This window comes from Canis lupus, chromosome 31 (genome assembly GCF_003254725.2).
Source record: "Canis lupus dingo isolate Sandy chromosome 31, ASM325472v2, whole genome shotgun sequence".
Taxonomy (NCBI): Eukaryota; Metazoa; Chordata; class Mammalia; order Carnivora; family Canidae; genus Canis; species Canis lupus.
This window is the reverse complement of record NC_064273.1, coordinates 2,367,935-2,387,381: the sequence shown is the minus strand read 5'-3', so window position 1 is coordinate 2,387,381 and position 19,447 is coordinate 2,367,935. Positions and strand designations below refer to the sequence as shown.

The 19,447-nt window shown below is 33.1% G+C and overlaps 1 protein-coding gene across 4 annotated transcripts in view; it reads left to right on the top strand.

Moving 5' to 3' along the window:
* Positions 1-19,447, top strand: part of CADM2 (cell adhesion molecule 2) — a 1,069,595-nt gene that overhangs the window by 903,838 nt on the left and 146,310 nt on the right. For all 4 annotated transcript variants that reach the window (XM_025450022.3, XM_025450023.3, XM_025450020.3 and 1 more), the window contains one exon: positions 14,175-14,345. In XM_025450022.3, the coding sequence (XP_025305807.1) occupies positions 14,175-14,345 (171 nt within the window). The remainder of the gene's footprint in view (positions 1-14,174; positions 14,346-19,447) is intronic.

The window sequence follows — 19,447 nt, the reverse complement described above, 5'->3', positions numbered from 1 at the left end:
TGTGTGTCTCTGTGTGTGACAACATGGACAATCTAAAATTTTTTGAATGATTTTAAGTGTATTACCTCAAGATGCTGCAGGCCACACCATGATATACATGAGATATCTTATGGAAATAGAGAAAGCAACTTTCATGTGATCATGAATGGTTAATGATAATAAGTTATCCCCCAAAACTTTGAGAAACTTTCTTTTTAATTTTTTTAAAAACAGCTTTATTGAGATATAATAGAAAACAATATACACATATTTGAACTGGACGGTTTGGTAGATTTTCATATTTGTATATACTGATGAAACCGCATCAATCAAGATAATGAACAAATGCATCATTGAAGCATTTGTTTATACTCCTTTATAATCCTTTCCTCATATCTTTAAAAAAAAAAACTCCTTCCCTCTTAAACTTCTCTCTCCACTCCTCATTTCATGCTCAAATTAGAACCACTGTTCTGTCATTGCAGATTAGTTTGCATTTTCTAGAATTCTATATAAATAGACTCAGTTAATTTTCTTTTCTTTTGATTTTCTCAGTGTAAGTATTTTCAGATTTATCCCTGTTCTTGCATATGTAAAAGTTATTCCTATTTATTGCTGATATTCTATTGTATGAATCTATTCTATAATTTGTATATCCATTTATCTGGTGATAGATATTTGAGTTATTTATGGTATGAGGCTGTACCAACTAAGTAGTTATGAACATTGTGTGTAAGTCTTTATATGTAGATATGCTTTCATCTCTCTTGGCAATGACTAGGGCCAGAATGAATGGGTCATATGGCAGACCTATATTCAATTTTTAAAGACACTTCCAAACAATTTTATGAAGTACTACTTCATAAAGCCCAACCTTTTTATTATTATTTTTACTTTTATAAATCATAATTTCATATTTTATGGATGACATTTTTGCCTAACCCAAGATCACAAAAATTATTTGCATAAATTTCGTATCTTTAGGTTTTGAATTTATTTTCAATGCCCTTATCTTTTATTTCTCTTAGCTCTATTATTTCAAGGTCAGGTTTGATTGATTGATTGATTGATCTCATTATAGATAGCATTTTTCTGCTTCTTTGAATGCAGTTTTTGATTGGATTCCAGACTTTGTGAAATTTGCCTTTTCGATGCTGAATATTCTCATATCTCTGTCAGTATTATTATGCTTCCTTCTGGTCAAGTTACTTAGAAAGGGTTTAATCCTTTCAGAGTCTTTAAAAAATTTCTTAGGCAAGACCAGAGCAGTATTTATGCTAGGAATTATTGTTTTCAATCAGATTGGTCACAACACTATTCCCCACTGTGTGAGCATCATGTGCTATTTCCTCTAATCCTTTTAGATGGTTCTTGTCTCAGGCTCAGTTTCCTCACCCCTCACCCAGATACACTTATCAGTGCTTGCTTTGCTAAACAGTGGGTGAGACCCTGAAAAGGTCTGGAGTTCTCTCTTGATACAACTTTCTCTTTTTTGATATTCTTCCCTGCCAACTTTAAATAAGTAATACTTTATTTAATGGTGATGCGTTTTAATTGTGTCTGTTTGCTTGTTTGTTTTAAGGTGATAGAATGAATTTAAGAGGATGTACAGGAAGAAGAGTGAAATGTATCCAAACTCACTTTGATAGAATGTTTTACTTCTTTCAAAGTGACACTATGTCACTCTTTATAAGCAGGGTGCTGGGGGAGTGGCGGCAGCCCTGGTTTTCTCCCCTTGTTTCTCTGGCTTGAAATGTCCACTTTATGAGTGAACTGGGGCAAGAGCCATGATGGTCTTTGTATTCTTGGCCTGAGTTCAGACTGGGTAGAAAAAGAGAGCCTCAAAAAAAAAAAAAAAGAAAAGAAAAAAAAAAAAGAAAAAGAAAAAGAAAAAGAAAAAAAAAAGAAAAAAGAGCCTCAGCCACACTCCCTTGGAATTGGGCCTCTGCAACTGACAGCAGGAATGAGGGGAACACCTGGCTCTGCTGAGAAAATACGATAGCCTTTGAAAGTGAGCTGGTGGGGAGGATGGGTCCCATCATCTGGGCAACATTCATTAGGAGGTAAGCTTCCCTTGTGCTGAGTTGGAGGTGGGGTGAAGGTAGGGAACAGGTCATGTCTTAAATACTACAAGCTCTCTTTGTTCTTACTGAGATTTAATTGATTTTCTTGAATAATTGTTTCATAAGTTGCTGTATACTATTAGATGATTTTTAAAGAACATACGTATATGTATATTTAAATAATTTTCACCAGTTCTGGTTGTTTCACTGGAGGAGTCTGCAGAGTCCCCTATGCTGATATTCTGGAAATTGTCCTCGGCTTTTTTTTAAGATTTTATTATTTATTTGAAAAACGGAGAGCACAAGAGGGGTGGAGGGGCAGAGGGAGAAGGAGAAGCAGACTCCCCACTGAGCAGGGAGCCCCACCACATAGGGCTCCATCCCAGGACCCTGGGATCATGACCTGAGCTGAAGGCAGATGCTTCTGAACCACCCAAGTGCCCCTGATTTCTTTTTTATATTCATGTCTTTTTTACAATGTAAACTCATAAATTATTCTAATATATTTCATTCCTTTCATTCCTTTATTTATCCTTATAAACTATTCTATCTCTCATTTCCTGCTATTTTTTCACAGAAAAAAATTACATTTCTTTTTTTGACCATGTTATGTCAAAATTTATTTCTTGCCTCTAGAGATAAAACTGTTCCATAAATTCCCTTTTCCTGGTAATTATAGGCTATTTTTAATTATGTTCTTCTTCATGAACTTTATATAAGAAGGTCATGTATGAATTTTAAGAAATGATTTAATAATTTGACATGTTTTAATTTGGTTAGTTTTTAATTAGTCTTTTTTTTAGGATTTATTTGTTTTAGAGAGAGAGCATGCAAGTTGTAGGAGGGGTTGAGGAGAGGGGGAGAGGGAGAGAAAAGCAGACTCCCCCTGAGTGTAGAGCCCAGTGTAGAGCTCAATCTCACCATTGAGAAATCATGACTTAAGCTGAAAACAAGACCTGGGTCTTAACCAATTGAGTCACCCAGGTGCCCCTTTAATTAATCTTTTTAAAAATTATATTGTTGATCTCCCTTCTTCTTCTCTTTTCTCTATAGTTAAATATAACTGAACTCCCACCCTTGGGCTGCCTTAAGGATGGCTATGCCTAAAAAAGATAGTGAAGAGAAGAAACAAAAGGCAAATACAGAGTAAATATAATTCTAAGTAAAAGAAAAGAAGCGGCAATCAACAGTAGTCAATAAGTCAAAAAGGTGATAAAACAATAGAACTGCATCAGATAAAGATTATTTATTTACGTTTAATGTGTCCCATTCCAGGTCTTTGATGATCCATCACTAGCTTTTGCACTTTTCCAAGACAGAAACTGTTCATTTATTCAGAGTTTAGACCAACATTGTCTTTAGTTTTTGAGGAGAGGGATAATAGGAAGAAATGAAGAAATACACTTCAAAGAAAAACAGTAACAAATTGACAACTGCCCACAACTTATACAGGCTGACATGGATGAAACTACTAACTAGACGAAGGAAATGAATGCTTACCTGACAAAATATGCCTAACTTTAATTAATTAAGAACAGACTGGGGCATCTGGATGGCTCTGTCGGTTAAGTGTCTGACTCTTGGTTTCAGCTCAGATGGTGATCTCAGAGACCTGAGACCTTAATTTTTTTCTGCCATCTTTTATCATCTTTTGGGTCCTACAATAAATCACCTTTTAAAATATAAAATAGAATAAATCGTTCAGTCTTCAATAGGAGAAAGGGTATTAAAATCTATACAAATATAGTGAGTACTCTGAGGCATCAAACTTAGAGTCAGGTAGTTTTGTCTTTTTTGTTTTGTTTTGTTTTGTTTTTTGTTTTTTTGTTTTGTTTTGTTTTGTTTTGTTTAAGTCAGGTGGCGTAATCTTTTGATTTAGCCTAAAAATAGAAAAAAACCCAGAGTGCACAAAATATAAAATCTGTTCTTAGAAAGTACTATAAGTGAAAGTTGATTTCTCCTGTCCAGATTTTTGGTTAGTGACACTGATGTTCACTCAACCTACTCTCAAGTGAAGAGCAATTATTGTAAGGTTTTTCTGACCATGGCCAAGTGAAAGGAACATGAGGGAACCTAGTTATAGCCATAAAAGTTGTGCCCTGTATATAAAGAGGTCACTGATTGACTGGCTTCATAGTTACTTAGCTCCTTTCAGTCTATTGTTGCCATGGGCTATCTGCTTCTTCCTCTATTTGGCACACCTTTCCTCCACCTCATGAATTCTATTCTCTCATTAGATTGGCTAAATCATGGCTTTCCTCATACTAGCTGTAGGATATATGTGTGCATACATGCTCAAACACGTGTTTTTAACTTCAATTTCTTTGAATTCTTCAAGGTTTTAAATCGTGTTAAGATGTGATAGAGAATCAGAAACTAGTTTGATTACATTATTTCTGCTTGGGGATAAAACCTCATGCTTGCCACCCTGGAGATTAGTCACCCTGGGCTTAGGTACCTCTTCAGATTTAATTATACCTGGTTCAAGTCACGTGCTACAGAACATGGCAATTATAAGCAAAGAATGTCTACAAAAGAAATTACATAGGAGAGGAATTTAACACTAAAAGGCCAACCTGGTTATGGCAAACACTATGAATTCACATTCAATAAGTATAGGTGCTATAGAGGATAACTTATGTTCACATTCTGATAAAATTTTTAGATTTTATGACTCTAATTCCATTAGATATAAAATATTAAGGAGTCTCTACTGAAACGTTGTGGTCTGGGATTAGATTTGCAAAAGGCTGCTATTCTTCCCCTTCCTACCACTTTTTTTGAGTTTTGTATTTATGAATAATAGGTAGTGTGAAAACTAACTCCAAATTTCCCAAGATAAATTTCACAAACCATGCAGTATATACCTCAAAGCTCATTATCATGTTGTGTAAGTCAGAAAGAGGAAGACTTTGTTGAAACTGGCAAATGCTGTAAGTTAGTCCATTGTATTAGTATTGTAGAAATAAATAATATTAATATTGCTGCTGATTATTCAAAGAAAGTGATAATAGTTTAAAGAAGATATTCTTGAATACAAATTAATCTCTATCTTGGTTCTCACAATTATTAACTAATTTTCTAAGTAACCACTTTTCTCCAAGATAGTCTATCTCTTATACTCCTTTCAAAAGATATATCTGATAGGGTGAAGATCAGAGAAAAGATCTGGTATTGTTAGTTCTTAAACTGTTATACTCTATTATTTTGAACATACCAGTAGTTTTAAAAATATTTAAATAATATATTTACATATCTGTCCACTTCACTGGGCTAGAGTTTATTTCCTCACCCAACTTTTTATATATGGAATCTGACATGGTGTCAAGCATGTGGTAAATGCTCAAGGTTTTAATCTAGAGAATAAATGAACCACTTGTGTTAAAGTGGTCTCAGACTTTACCATAATAATTTTAGAGGTGGTGACTCATTTTTACTGGATGCTGTCCTAAGCAAAGCAAACTAGTTCTGAATATCCTTCTGAGGTACAGGAAACTAAATATAGAATTGAATAAATATAAATGTAGAATTAAATATAGAATTAGTCACTTGAGTGAAAGTGATCTAAGACTTTACCTCAATAATTTTCAAAGGAGATGGTTCTACTCCTTACTGATTGTTTTACTAGACTCAGCAATATAGTTCTTAATGTTCTTCTAAGGTTTTAAATCCTAATAGACATTTGACTGTTTCTGAGCCATCAATGATTGAACTACGTCCAGTTTTTCGTTTTTTGGTTTTTTTGAAGGAGAGTGACTCTTACAACTCATAATATGCTAGAAGTATTTGCATTAATACAGAAAAAAACCCCATGGATTAACATAAAAGGTAATGATACTGAATTTGGAACAACCTCAAAATTAGTAAAGAAAACAAGATAAAACTTGAAGTGAGATAAGCAAGCAAATCCTATTCATTAAGTCTTTCACATTTGCCAATGATGAGTCACAAACTTTTTTGTTAGTACTTTTATTGACTACAAAGAAAAAGACATGATCAGTTAATTATTATGTCCACAAAACAGTGTATGAAATAGGTCTAACATTTTCTGGTGCTGAGTGTCAAGAGACAAAGAGAATTCCTCTCTGAATCCACGTGTTTCAGACAAATGTGTTTGTATTTAGTGGAATCAGGGTACATATAACAAGATCCATATAGCATATATTCATAGTACCTTTCAATGCAGACACTGAAGAGACACCTGATCAAAGAATAACATTTCGCCGTCTGAATAAACTGAAAGAGAGGTTTTAGAATATTTATATAAGCAAAGTATCTCCTCTTCATCAGTTCTCCAAAAATATTACTACACTTTTTTGAACTTTTGAAATCTATTAACAAGAACTGAGTTTCAGTAAAATTCCTTGCCAAATAAAATGGTTATTTTGTATACTGGCTAATGGTAGAACCATAGCTTTAAAAAACAGGATGGCACCTCTAATAAATGTGGAATACTATGAGAAGAAATCTGTCCCCTTCCAGTTGGAGTTATAGGAAGGAACACTCATAGGCGAAAAAAGAGATTTGCCTCATGAATTTGTTTTGAAGTTTTCTCCAGTGAACAAATGAAAATGGTTAATCAGACTTAACGCTCTATCATATAAGATGTGGCTTCAATATTTTTCTTCTGGAAAAAGTTTAAAGCAGAAACAAAATACTTACCTTGAATATTAAATAAAGATGCTTTGTAAAATACTTTTTGAACGCTTAATCTTAAGAGAAAAAAAATAAAGTACTGACATTCCTTTCAAGACAAATTGATTTTAAAACACACATCTAAGGGGCGCCTGGGTGGCACAGTCAGTTAAGCAATGGACTCTTGGTTTCAGCTCAGGTTGTGTCATGAGATGAAGGCCTGCCTGAGCTCTGTGCTCAGTGCAGAGTCTGCTTAAGTTTGTTTCTTTCTCCCTTTTCCTCTGCTCCTTCCCCTCACATTCTCTCTTGTGCACTCTCTCTCTCTCTAAAACAAATAAATCTTCAAAAAAATAAGATATGCATATAAGTTACTGAATGAGTTAACCAGGCATAGTTACTTTATGTCAATCTAACAAAGTAATAGGGAGTTGGTTATCTTCTAAAAATGGTGTAGTTTTAGAAAATTTGATCTATAGAACTTCTTTTAAACAGTAATTACACAATATATCCAGTTGTGTAACAGTAATTACACAACATATCCAAAAATACTGCTGTAGATCACAATGGCTGTAGATCAAAATGGTTGTTTCAAATTTTTGACATAAAGTCATCTCGTATAGTGCCCACATTTTCTCTTCTCTATGACAAGATGACCTACGTTCAGGTAAGTAGGTCAAATCATTTAAGTACCATTAATATGGATTCAGAATAATTCCCTAAAATTATCATCTGATCCACCATAAAATACTGTTACAAACCCAGACTCTGAAAATAATAGTAAAGTTCAAGTTCTATAAGAGCATCAATATCTGGGGAAAACATTGTGATCCTGCAGATTGGTCGTGGCCGTGAGATCGTGGCCAGAGAATTAGAAACCCAAATAGATCAGGGGAAGTCACATAATACCCCTACATAATTCCTAAGAGATACCTCTCACTGATGAGGAGGTATGGCTCTCGCAGTACTGGGAACAAGTGAAAGCTGTGTCTAAATCTTATCTTGTTCCCAGTGTGGCTGTGGCACAATGGTCTTCCAATGGATTAAAGGGAAACTGGCCCACATTAGGTGCATGCCTGGCTACTCCAAGATGCAAAACAAGATTATCCTTTATAAAACTAAGATTATTTTCTTTCTGGATCTGTTTAAATGGGATAAATTCACAAAAGTAATGAAAGGAAATAAATCACAAAAATTCAGATTGTAATACACAGGGTGATTAGAACCACTGTGGATACAAAGTGAAGTTCTATGGAACTTTAATCACTTTAGATGATTTCTTTTAGAAAAAATCTAATCCAAAAGGAGCTAAAACTACAGACATAGAGGCAGGTGACCTAACATTATAAATGTGGAGAGATGGATGTGGATGTAGCTCCTCAGATTTGATATTTTATGAAAAATTTGGATGTAAAAAAACAATACACAGATGACCTTTGTTCCTTAGCTAACCTGATGTAGGGCTTCTAAATCTGTTAATTTGAGGGCTTCAGCAGTCTTGCTCATGATTACATCATCTGCTTTTTTTTTCAACCTTAGCTCTAAGTAAGATAAAGATCTAAAACCCAAATAGAAGCAGACTACTATTCTACATTCCAAGTCTCATAAATACAAATATAAAAACTAGTAGAAAATTATTTACTTTGAGACTTAACGTTCAAGAAATGTTAAGGAGGGCAGCCCTGGTGGCTCAGTGGTTTAGTGCCGCCTTTGGCTCAGGGCATGATCCTGGAGTCCTGGGATTGAGTCCCATGTTGGACTTCCTTCATGGAGCCTGCTTCTGTCTATGCCTGTGTGTGTGAGTGTTGTGTGTGTATCTCATGAATAAAAAAAAAAAAAAAAAAAAAAAAAGAAATGTTCAGGAAAATACTTGAGGAATTTTCCTAGACAGATCTGTTTTTAGGTTTTTTATTATAGAAAATTTCAACATATACAATGATAGCATAATAAAGTTCTCAACTGCCACCCACCCAAAGCAATCACTGTTCTGATTATTTGTGAACAAGTGGTAAAAGTCCAAAACCTCCTTGGAAAATGATAGAAGGGTGGCGGCAAGGATTATGAAGGAAACTAATCCTACAAACACCTCTGTTTATTGCTTGCTCTCAACTTGTGTTGACCATCATACCAATACATTATATAATATATGAAATGGATATTTTGAAAAATGTAAAAAATGAGAAGAAATATATATTTTAAAATAGTAAAGGTAGAATGGAAGGTTAGGAAGAGAGTAAATTAAAATGATGGATAGAGATAGCTTGAGATGGAGAGAGAAAAGTCCCAATATTTCCTCTTCATTGATGGTTACATCACTGATCTTTACTCTTTCTCCTCAAAATATGTCCATGGCCAGCAGCAGACTTTCAGGCTCCATCCATCCCACAACATCTTGAATCAGAATCTGCATTTCTGCCAAGATCCAAAGGTGATTTGTATGCGCATCAATTCTTAAAAAATACTGCTGTAGATCACAATGTAATGAAAGACATGCTAAAGGAGAAACAATGGAAACACTGAAACAAGACAGAACAGGAAACAAGAATACACATGCAATCAGCAAATTAACTGTACAACGTAAAAAAATTTTTATTGATTCTATAACTGTGAATGCATCAGTTATTTTATAAAGCTAGAACCCAAAAATAGACTTAGATTTTAAGTACTACTTCCTGCCTGGTTTTTTGGGGGGGCAGGGGGTGAGGGTGGTAAGGAGGAGATCAGCATGAAACAGAAAAGATAAAATGATTGGCTCTTATTGATGTTTTTTTCTGTTCATTTTATTGCTTTTAGGAACCCTATAAGGTGTCACATAAGCTAATATTAAAAGCAACAAATTATACTTTTGTTTATTTTATTTGAATGATGCTCATTAAAATTTTATGCGATGCTATCAGATTTTATGTGTCCATTTAATATTACATTAAATGATACTTTTGTAGAGGAATTGGCTAAAGGAAGCAGATGTGTGGGTTCTTAAAATACAGCTGTTATTAAAATTAAACAATTAGCAGCAATGTTTTGTCTTTCATATATTGTGAAACATAATTATAATAGTGGTTTACTAAGAGATCTAAATTTTCTTATACTGCCACTGCTTAGAATTACAAACCAGAAAACATTGGACATGGATTTATACAAATTAATATAAAAATGAGGCAAAAATTTGTATAAATCTATAAAACACTAAAAGGTAAAAGGGCTCATATATATATATATATATATATATATATATGTTCACATAAATAAATATATATATTTTTAATATAACAAAAGATTATAAATGCATCTGTGTTATCCTGACATATTTTGACTAAAAGGGAATAATTGCATATTTTAATATCTTTTTTAATTAAGATTTAAACTAATATTTAAATGGAAAAATCACAGAAATGACTGGTTAGCAAAAATGAGTTATTTTGCAAGATAATTTATGAAGAACTTTGTATCTTGTATGATTAATTTTTAGTTATAAGATAAATTGAGCATTTTATGTCCCTTCCCTATATGTCAAATGTTAGAAATTTTTCTTACTCTCAAAACTTCCTAAATTATGTAAAATTTTTTAATGGTAAAATCTTAATTAGGTGATTTTTTTCCTAATATGTGAACACAATCATGAGCATTTATTTTCAAGAACAAGACATAGAACATTTACCTAGTTTTATTCTTTATGAATAATTATTTTATTTTTGAAATCAATAAGATAAAGTCAGACTTCTCTGAAAAAAGTAAAACTCAGTGCAACATACAAATATCTACCCACAAATACCTCAAATTCAGAATTACTTTCAAGGTCAAATCTTTGACAGAACACAATGGATTAGCTCAGCTTACATTACTTTGTTGTCATTAATATGTCCTTAAATGTTTTTAAAATTATTTATTAAATAGTAAAATCAAATATTTTTGTACTTTATTGAACATAACTCTTTCCCTAAAAATATCGTTGTTCATTAGACATGAAAGAGTAAGAAAATGGAACAGCTTTTTCCTGAAACTACATATAGGATCATGTTATAATATCTTAACTTTAGCCTATCATTTTGATTTCTAATCCATTAAAATTACCCTCCTCTTATCAACTAGTTTAGACTTAAGAAATTTTAAATTAAATGAAGATATTATTAAGCCTCTTTTCCATAGAGAACAAATAATCCCTGAGTGCACCATTTCATAAGAAATCTTAATCATATGCAATAGGGATGCCTGGGTGGCTCAGTGGTTGAGCATCTGCCTTTGGCTCAGAGCATGATCCCGGGGTCCTGGGATCGAGTCCCGCATCAGGCTCCCCACATGGAGTCTGCTTCTCCCTCTGCCTGTCTCTGCCTCTCTCTCTTCGTGTCTCTCATGAATAAGTAAGTTTTTTTTAAAAAAAATCATACGCAAAAATTTAAATATCAGTAAATGAATTCACATCTTGAGGAAAGTATTCCTCAAGATTTGTTTCATTTATGCTGAAATAAATTCTTCAGCCAAGGGAAGAGTATTTATCTCAGTGTAAATTTCACTGCAAATGTATACTTTTAAATATTCAAATTATTCAGATGACTGTCTTTTTTCTTTCAAGTAAAATTTTCCTTCTTTTTTTTTTGTTTCAAATTTTTATTTAAATTCCAGCTAGTTAACATATAGTGTAATATTAGTTTCAGGAATAGAATTTAGTGATTCATCACTTCCGTACAATACCCAGGGCTCATCCTAACAAGTGCCCTCCTTATTCTCCATTACCCATTTAACTCATCCCTGCTCACCTCCCCTCCAGCAACCCTCAGTTTGTTCTAATTAAGAGAACTCTCTGTTTTATGGTTTACCTCTCTCTTTTTTCCCCTATGCACATCTGTTTTGTTTCTTAAATTTCACACATTCATGAAATCATACGGTATTTGTCTTTCTCTGACTGACCTATGGTGCTTAGCATAATACACTCTAGCCCCATCTATGTCATTGAAAATAGCAAAATTTCATTCTTTTTGATGACTGAGTAATTTTTCATATTTTCTTTATCCATTCATCGGTTGATGGACATTTAGGCTATTCCCATAACTTGAGTATTGTTGATAGTGCTGCTATAAACATCAAGCGTGCATGTGTCTATTTGACTCAGAATTTTTGTATCCTTTAGGTAAATACCTAATCGTACAATTGCTGGATCATAGGGTAGCTCTATTTTTAACTTTTTGATCAACCTCTACACTGTTTTCCAGGGTGGCTGCACCAGTTTGCACTCTCACCAATAGTATAAGAGGGTTGCCCTTTCTCCACATCCTTGCTAACATCTGTCGTTTCCTGTGTTGTTAATTTTAGCTATTCTGAGATGTGTGAGGTGGTGTCTCATTGTGGTTTTGATTTGCATTTCCCTGATGGTCAGTGATGTTGAGCACCTTTTCATGTTTCTGTTAGCCTTCTGGATGTCTACTTTGGAAAAGTGTCTATTCATGTCTTCTGCCCATTTGTTAATTGTATTATTTGTTTCTTGGGTGTTGAGTTTGATATGTTCTTTATAGATTTTGGATGCTAACCCTTTACTAGATATGTCATTTGCAAATATCTTCTCCTATTCTGTAAGCTGCCTTTAGCTTTATTGATTGTTTTCATTGTGCAGAAACTTTTTATCTTGATGAAGTCCTAAGAGTTTATTTTTGCTTTTTTTCTCCCCTTGCCTCTGGTGACATGTTTACTAAGAAGTTGCAATGGCTGTGGTCAAAGAGGTTGCTGCCTGTGTTCTCTTCTAAGACTTTGATGGTTTCCTGTCTCGCATTTAGGTCTTCCATCCATTTTGAATTTATTTTTGTGTGTGGTGTAAGAAAGTGGTCCAGTTTCATCCTTCTGCATGTTGCACAGTCCAGTTTTCTCAACACCATCTGTTGAGGAGACTGTCTTTTTTTCCTTTGGATATTCTTTCCTGCTTTGTCAAATATTAATTGACCATATAGTTGTGGGTCCATTTCTGGGTTTTCTATTCTGTTCTATTGGTCAATGTGTCTGTTTTTGTGCCAGAACCATACTGTCTTGGACTAAAGATAGCCTTGTGTTATGACTTGAGATCCAGATTTGTGATACGTTCAGCTTTGGTTTTCTTTTTCAAGATTATATTTGCTATTTAGTGTCTTTTGTGGCTTCATACAAATTTTAGGATTGTTTGTTCAATCTCTGAAAAACACTTGATATTTTAATAGGGATTGTATTAAATGTTTAAATTGCTTTTAGCAATATTTGTTCTTCCAATCAATGATCATGGAATGTTTTTCCATTTCTTTGTGTCATCTTCAATTCCTTTACTCTTAAAAGTATATAACACTTACTTCTTTTGTTTATTCCTAGATATCTTATGTTTTTTGGTGCAATTATAAATTGGATCATTTCCTTGATTTCTCTTTCTGCTCCTTCATTATTGGTGTATAGAAATGCCACAGATTTCTCTATGTTGATTTTGTATCCTGCAACTTTACTGAATTCATTTATCAGTTCTAGAAATTTTTTGGTGGAGTCCCTCAGATTTTCTACACAGAGTATCATATCATCTGTTGCTGATTTGGATGCCTTTTATTTGTTTTTGTTATCTGATCATGGAGGCTAGGATTTCCAGTACTATGTTAAATAACAGTGGTGAAAGTGGACATCCCTGTCTTGTTCCTGACCATAGAATAGTAGTTTTGTTTTTCTCCATTGAGGATTATACTTGCTGCTTGTCTTTTGTATTTGGCCTTTATGATATTGAGGTAGGTTCATTCTCACCCTACTTTGTTGGGGGATTTATCAAAAATGGATGCTGTACTTTGTCAAATGGTTTTCCTGCATCTATTGATGGGGCCATATGATTCTTATCCTTTCTTTTATTAATGTGATTTATTTGTGAATATTAAACAACTCTTGCAGTCCAGTAATAAATGCTACTTGATTGTGCTGAATGATTCTTTTAATATACTGTTGGATTCTATTTGCTAGTATTTTATTGAGAATTTTTGTATCCATGTCCCCTATTTTTCTTTATAAAAGATAACTATCTCATTGTAGGTATGCCTTAGCAATTATGTTTGTCTTGCATTGTTCATGTTGAAATCATAATTCAAATACATTGTACTTTCTTTAGACCTAACCAGATGTTGTGAATTTGACCTTCCCAACTGTACATGTAGCTCAGAGTATTAAGATTATTCTTATGTAAAATTTAAATCTAAATGAAGGAGGTTAATATTGTAAAATGGCATGATTTCTCAAATGGAATATTAAAAACAAAAACACCCTTGCACTAAAGGATTATAGTTCTGTGTCCTACCCTTTTATTTTATTTATATTGCTACCTTTTAAATTTTATTTCTGAAGTAGTTATATTTTTATTTACTCAAACCAAAATGGATTAAATTAACAAATATTTGCTTTTTTAAAAATTGGAAAAGAGGGGGGGATGGTGCTTCCAGTTGTGTCTTGAGTAAGTGAAATCTATTACATTTTGAAAAATAATGTCACAGAATTTTAAAATTTATATTTTACTTTTAGATGTAAAATATCTAAAAGAAGAAGATGCAAATCGCAAGACTTTCACTGTCAGCAGCACACTGGATTTCCGAGTGGACCGGAGCGATGATGGCGTGACTGTGATCTGCAGAGTAGACCATGAATCCCTCAATGCCACCCCTCAGGTGGCCATGCAGGTGCTAGAAATACACTGTAAGTAAATGCTACTCCCTTTATAGTTATCACAGCAGGAGCAAATCTCTTCACTTACATTTAAAATCATTTCAAAATATCCTAAAGTACCACCTATGTGCAGCAAAAACAGCAAAATGAAGTACAACTACTCTCCCTGGTATTAATCACATTCAGAGGAAAGTAGTTATTGACTGAATATCATTCTTGACAAGGAAGAGAAATAAAGGAAATATCCTTATTAAAAGTTAAAACTTCTAAATGTGTTCCACATGGTGACATGATACATGTATATGCATATGGGTAGGGTAGGAAGAGTAGTTATTTTGACAGAGTCCATGAGGGTGGGGAATCTGAGAGTGCCTTGATGGACCTTACCGTATGAAAGAAACTTTGTTATGCATGAATGTGTTGTCCTATCTGCCCATCTGTGCTTTTAAAATTAGACAGTTTTTTACCTTCTATATGAGATATCCTAAGTCTTTATAAATATAGCGGCATATCCATTATGTTTTCATCATCAACTTCATTACTGACAAGTGATAGGAACAACATTAATTGGATGACTCTAGCGGGCCAATGGCAGTGCTAAATGTTTTGCTGGCAGTATTTCATCTTACGTCTCATGTTAGGGCAACAGCACAAACACCTGATGGGTAGTTTTCCTCTTTAGTCATAGTTTATGGATGAAGACATTGAAGATTATAGTGATTGAGTCATTTGGCCAAGTTCATACATCTAGCACATGGTAGACTCGTAATCATGATGTTTTTATTAGTTAGCAAGGCCCTGGAATATAAGAGGTGATCTAGAAATATTTATCCAATAAAAATAAATCAAGTGAAATATATAAGATAAAGTTGAAAAAAGTGGAGTCCAAGAATTACATTTCTGAATTGTATCACTTCATTTTTTTTAAATATTGGAAATTGTTTGTGATAAAGTTATAGTTTGAGTTTAGAATTTGTGTTATAAAATTACATTAAATCCTAAAAATTTAAATCTAAGTACTGGTCTTTTAATAGCCTCACTGCATTTTGTTTTTATTTTTTACAAGAACCTATTAAGTACCTACTATAAAACAATCATAATTTTAGGCACTGGCATAATATAAGTGACAAAAAATAACAAAATAAATTGAGATTAGCCTAGTGTCAAGATTACCACCACCACCACCAGTGACAGACTCCAGTTCTCTTACAGCATCCGTTCTAGGTAGGAATGACAGCATAGCAAAATAAATAAAACCAACATATAGCAGACTATGTACAAAGAAATAATAAAGCAGAAATGATAAGGAGTACAATTTGAGAAACGGGAATGGAGTTCAAGGAAAGTGTACATGTGTTAGTATATAACATATATATAATGTATTTATAAACATATATTGTATTACATATCATGTTAAATTATATTACATATTGTATTATCATAAATGTATTTATATGTAAATATACAAATATTATATATTTTTAAATAAATATTAGAAAGACCAGAGTAGAAGGAAAACTGGAGAGTATTTATGAGATCAGATCAGAGAAGTACCAGGAAGACCAAACTTCTTTATTTTTTCAATTTTTGATAGAGAAATGTCAATAGGATTATGATTTTAATTATTGCTCGCTGTTTTAATTATTCTTAGTTTAATAGTAAGTGAAATTACTGTAATATTTTAAGTACTTTTGATTATATTAAGTTAGCTTCATTAATTTTCCTCTTGTTCTCATTGAAACAAATCTGCAACAAGCATATTTTAGGCCCCATACTGAGATTATCTTCAAATTTCAGCATTTATTTGCAGTGACACCTTGGTACAATTACTAAAACTGTTTGAGCTTTGATTATAAATTCGACAATTAGTTCTGCAAAGATCAAAGTAGACTATTTGTTTATGGCATTTGATAAAATTTCAGTGAATGCCACTTACCTTAGTTTAACCTGCTATACCACAAATACCCATAGCCTGGGTGGCTTATAAACCAAAGATGTTTATTTCTCACAGTTTTGGAGGCTGGAAGTTCAAGCTCAAGGAGCAGGTAATTGACTGCATCCTGGTTCATAGATGGCTGTCTCCCCTCCATGTCTGCACATGGCAGAAGGGGCCAAGGAGCTCTCTGGGGCTCTTTTGCAAGGGCACTAAACCCAGTCAGTCATCACCTTACCAAAGCCCTACCTGCTAATACATCACATTGAGAATTAGGTTTCAACATATGAATTTTAGAGGGACACAAACATTCAACCTATAGCACTTTCCCCTTTCTATTTCTTATTTTATCAACGTTCTTTCAAAATGTGGAAAGTTGTATAGTTTGGTATATTGAGAGGACCCAGGTTATCAACATTTGGCTTAAACTTTTTCACATATATAAAACAAAGGAAAATTTAAAATAGTAATTAACTACTAATTTAACTGTAATTTTCAACATATAATAAAAGAAAAAAATTAAGTCAGAAATATTAAAGGTCACCAGCTAATGATTACTCCCCAGAAATCCACCAATAGTCAAGCAAAATCAGATATATTTAGTTTGCTATGGCAAAGAAGAAGCATATCAGGTGAATCTCTGTGTATTGATAAGAAAGAGTATAAAGAGGGTTTCGACAGGATTTGGGTTTGCCCTGAATATTTTAAGAGGGTTCTGGATTAAATACTGTCAGTATTGGGGACAAATCAAGAATGTGTACAGTGGTAACTTTTACCAAGAAAGCAAAATCATTAATGCAGAGTTAGATATGCTATTATAAAGATGCAGCAGTTAATCATGCTGATTTTTGTTGTTGTTGAGTGTCTTGATCTCTGTCTTGTTTCACACCTGGACGTGGAATAGACTTGCCTTTGTCTTCCTCCACCCCATAGTCGCAGAGTGGCTCTAGCTGATTATTGTTTAGATTCTAGAGAATTGTTTATGTTTGTTGAGAATATTTCAGCTTAGCTGTCAGATGCCAATTGTTAGCTGCCAAAGTTATTGTCACTTTTCTGGGAGTCTAAAATGGAGCTATTCTATATATAATTCCTGGGAATTTTTGCTGTTCACTATATCTCACTGTGCATTATTAAAGGAACTTTATGGAGGAAGGGAAATGAATTGTATCATTTTTTAGAAAGTTTTACATGAAAAATGTTACACTTGGTATCCAATTAAAAATAGCAACTCATTTTATTATCCTTGTTTAATATGTAAGTGGCTAGAAAGCAGAGACCATATATATTTAAATTATTTCTTTTAGAATCTAGCATACCACCATTCAAGTGTGTGAAGGTAATTAAAACTAACTGATGATAATGCTGAATGTTCCTTTAGGGATGCAGAACATTCCCCAGAGATGAAATGTGGAGTGGAGAATGGAGAGGGGGCATTTAGCAACAGTTTTCACTAAAATTAGAGCAAATTGAACAAATTGGGTGTGGTCTTCATGGCTCTGGGTAGATACACATGTGCAAAATGCATGATGTGGGAATTCTCATAGATGTAAGTGGGGGAAAATAGAAAGAACTGGAAAAAGAAGAAGGTGATTAGCCTAGAACTATTGGAACATAAATTTGTGGAAAAGTTTGATAAGAAATTAGAAGGAAGTGTTAAACATATAGTACAAAGAGCAAAAATTAAGTAGGAAGAATTATATTTCTAGGCCTATGTTTTAGCTCCATAACCCTGCGGTATACAATTTAGAAGGACTCAGCCTATAAAGTATGTCACAGCAACATATACTTCTTTATATAATGTTAATCATACATTTTAATTCCGCTATGGAGAAAAATAGTTTCTTTAAACTTGAAATTTAAGAAAATGTAGACTTCTCACTGTGAACCACAAATTCCTGCAGATTTCATACAACGAACACAGCATACTTTGTACCTGAGCTGTGGAAAATGCCATTCTCTTTTTTTTATAGATGGAAATTCTAATTCATCTTTCTATTTTTATTCAGATCTCTTTGAAAACAATAACTTTTTATTTGTCTGATTTAATTTTTAGAAGAACAGATTGTATAAGTCAGATTATCTGCTTGAACAGAAAGAAATATGCCCAAAACTCAGAAAAGGAGAAGATAACATTCATTTTCTATATGTGACACTGACAAGATTTCATAAAAAGTCAGCTGTTATTGAAAAGGAGAAACATAAGAGACAGATTAGTAAAATATTTTAGAATAATGAATGTTTTGAGAAAGCATTTAGTACTATGGCAGTGAATTGCCAATATTAATAAATAAGAAAGCAAATTTTAATTCTCTGCATGTTATGGTAAATTACATATAAAATATTCAATATTATATAAATTTTAGTATATGAATATATAAATATTTACTATATATAAAATTCATCAAATTATGAAATCTTATGCTATCATTAATATTAGTTTAGTATTTACCATTTGGGTAACAGTGTCATTCTTTGCTTATAAGTAAATGTTTCTCCATGCACATCATAAAATTAAGTCCCCATCTACTCAATCGTCCATAACCTCTCTAGCCCAGGTCAGTGTCTTTTAAATTGCCATGTGTTTGTTGTATTAATTATACTTCCACACTTGTCTATTTATTATAGAAAGCACTTGATTAAATGTTTCAGGCTATGTAGGTTTATGAGAACAATGAGTGTTACAAGTATATTTTTAAAGTAACATATCCCACTTGGCATCTCACTCGTGAAATGCTGATCATCTAATTCCCACATCTGTCACAAATTATGTATGGTCCAGAGGTACAGAATGTAAAACGAGTCAGGAAAAAAGGTGCTAGGAGAACTTTTAGTTTAAATTTTCAAAAATTAAAATCAATTGTTATTTTGATTAACAAAATGCCACGTTTATGCCTGAGGATACTTTGGAAGGCGTTTTTAAGATTTCCAAATATTTCACAAAGCTCATGAAATGTATACTTGCTAGAATCATGAAGTAATCTATACTGCTTGGCAAAAAGATACCTTTATCTACATTAATAAAGGTGCAACCTCTATTTGAGATCCTGGTTTTTAATTGAAGTCTAATTGACATATAATATGTTATTGGTTTCAGGTATACATCATAGGGATTTGACATTTTTATATGTTACAAAATGATCACCATACGTTTAGTTACCATGTGTCACCATGCAAGGCAATTGAAATATTGCTGATTATA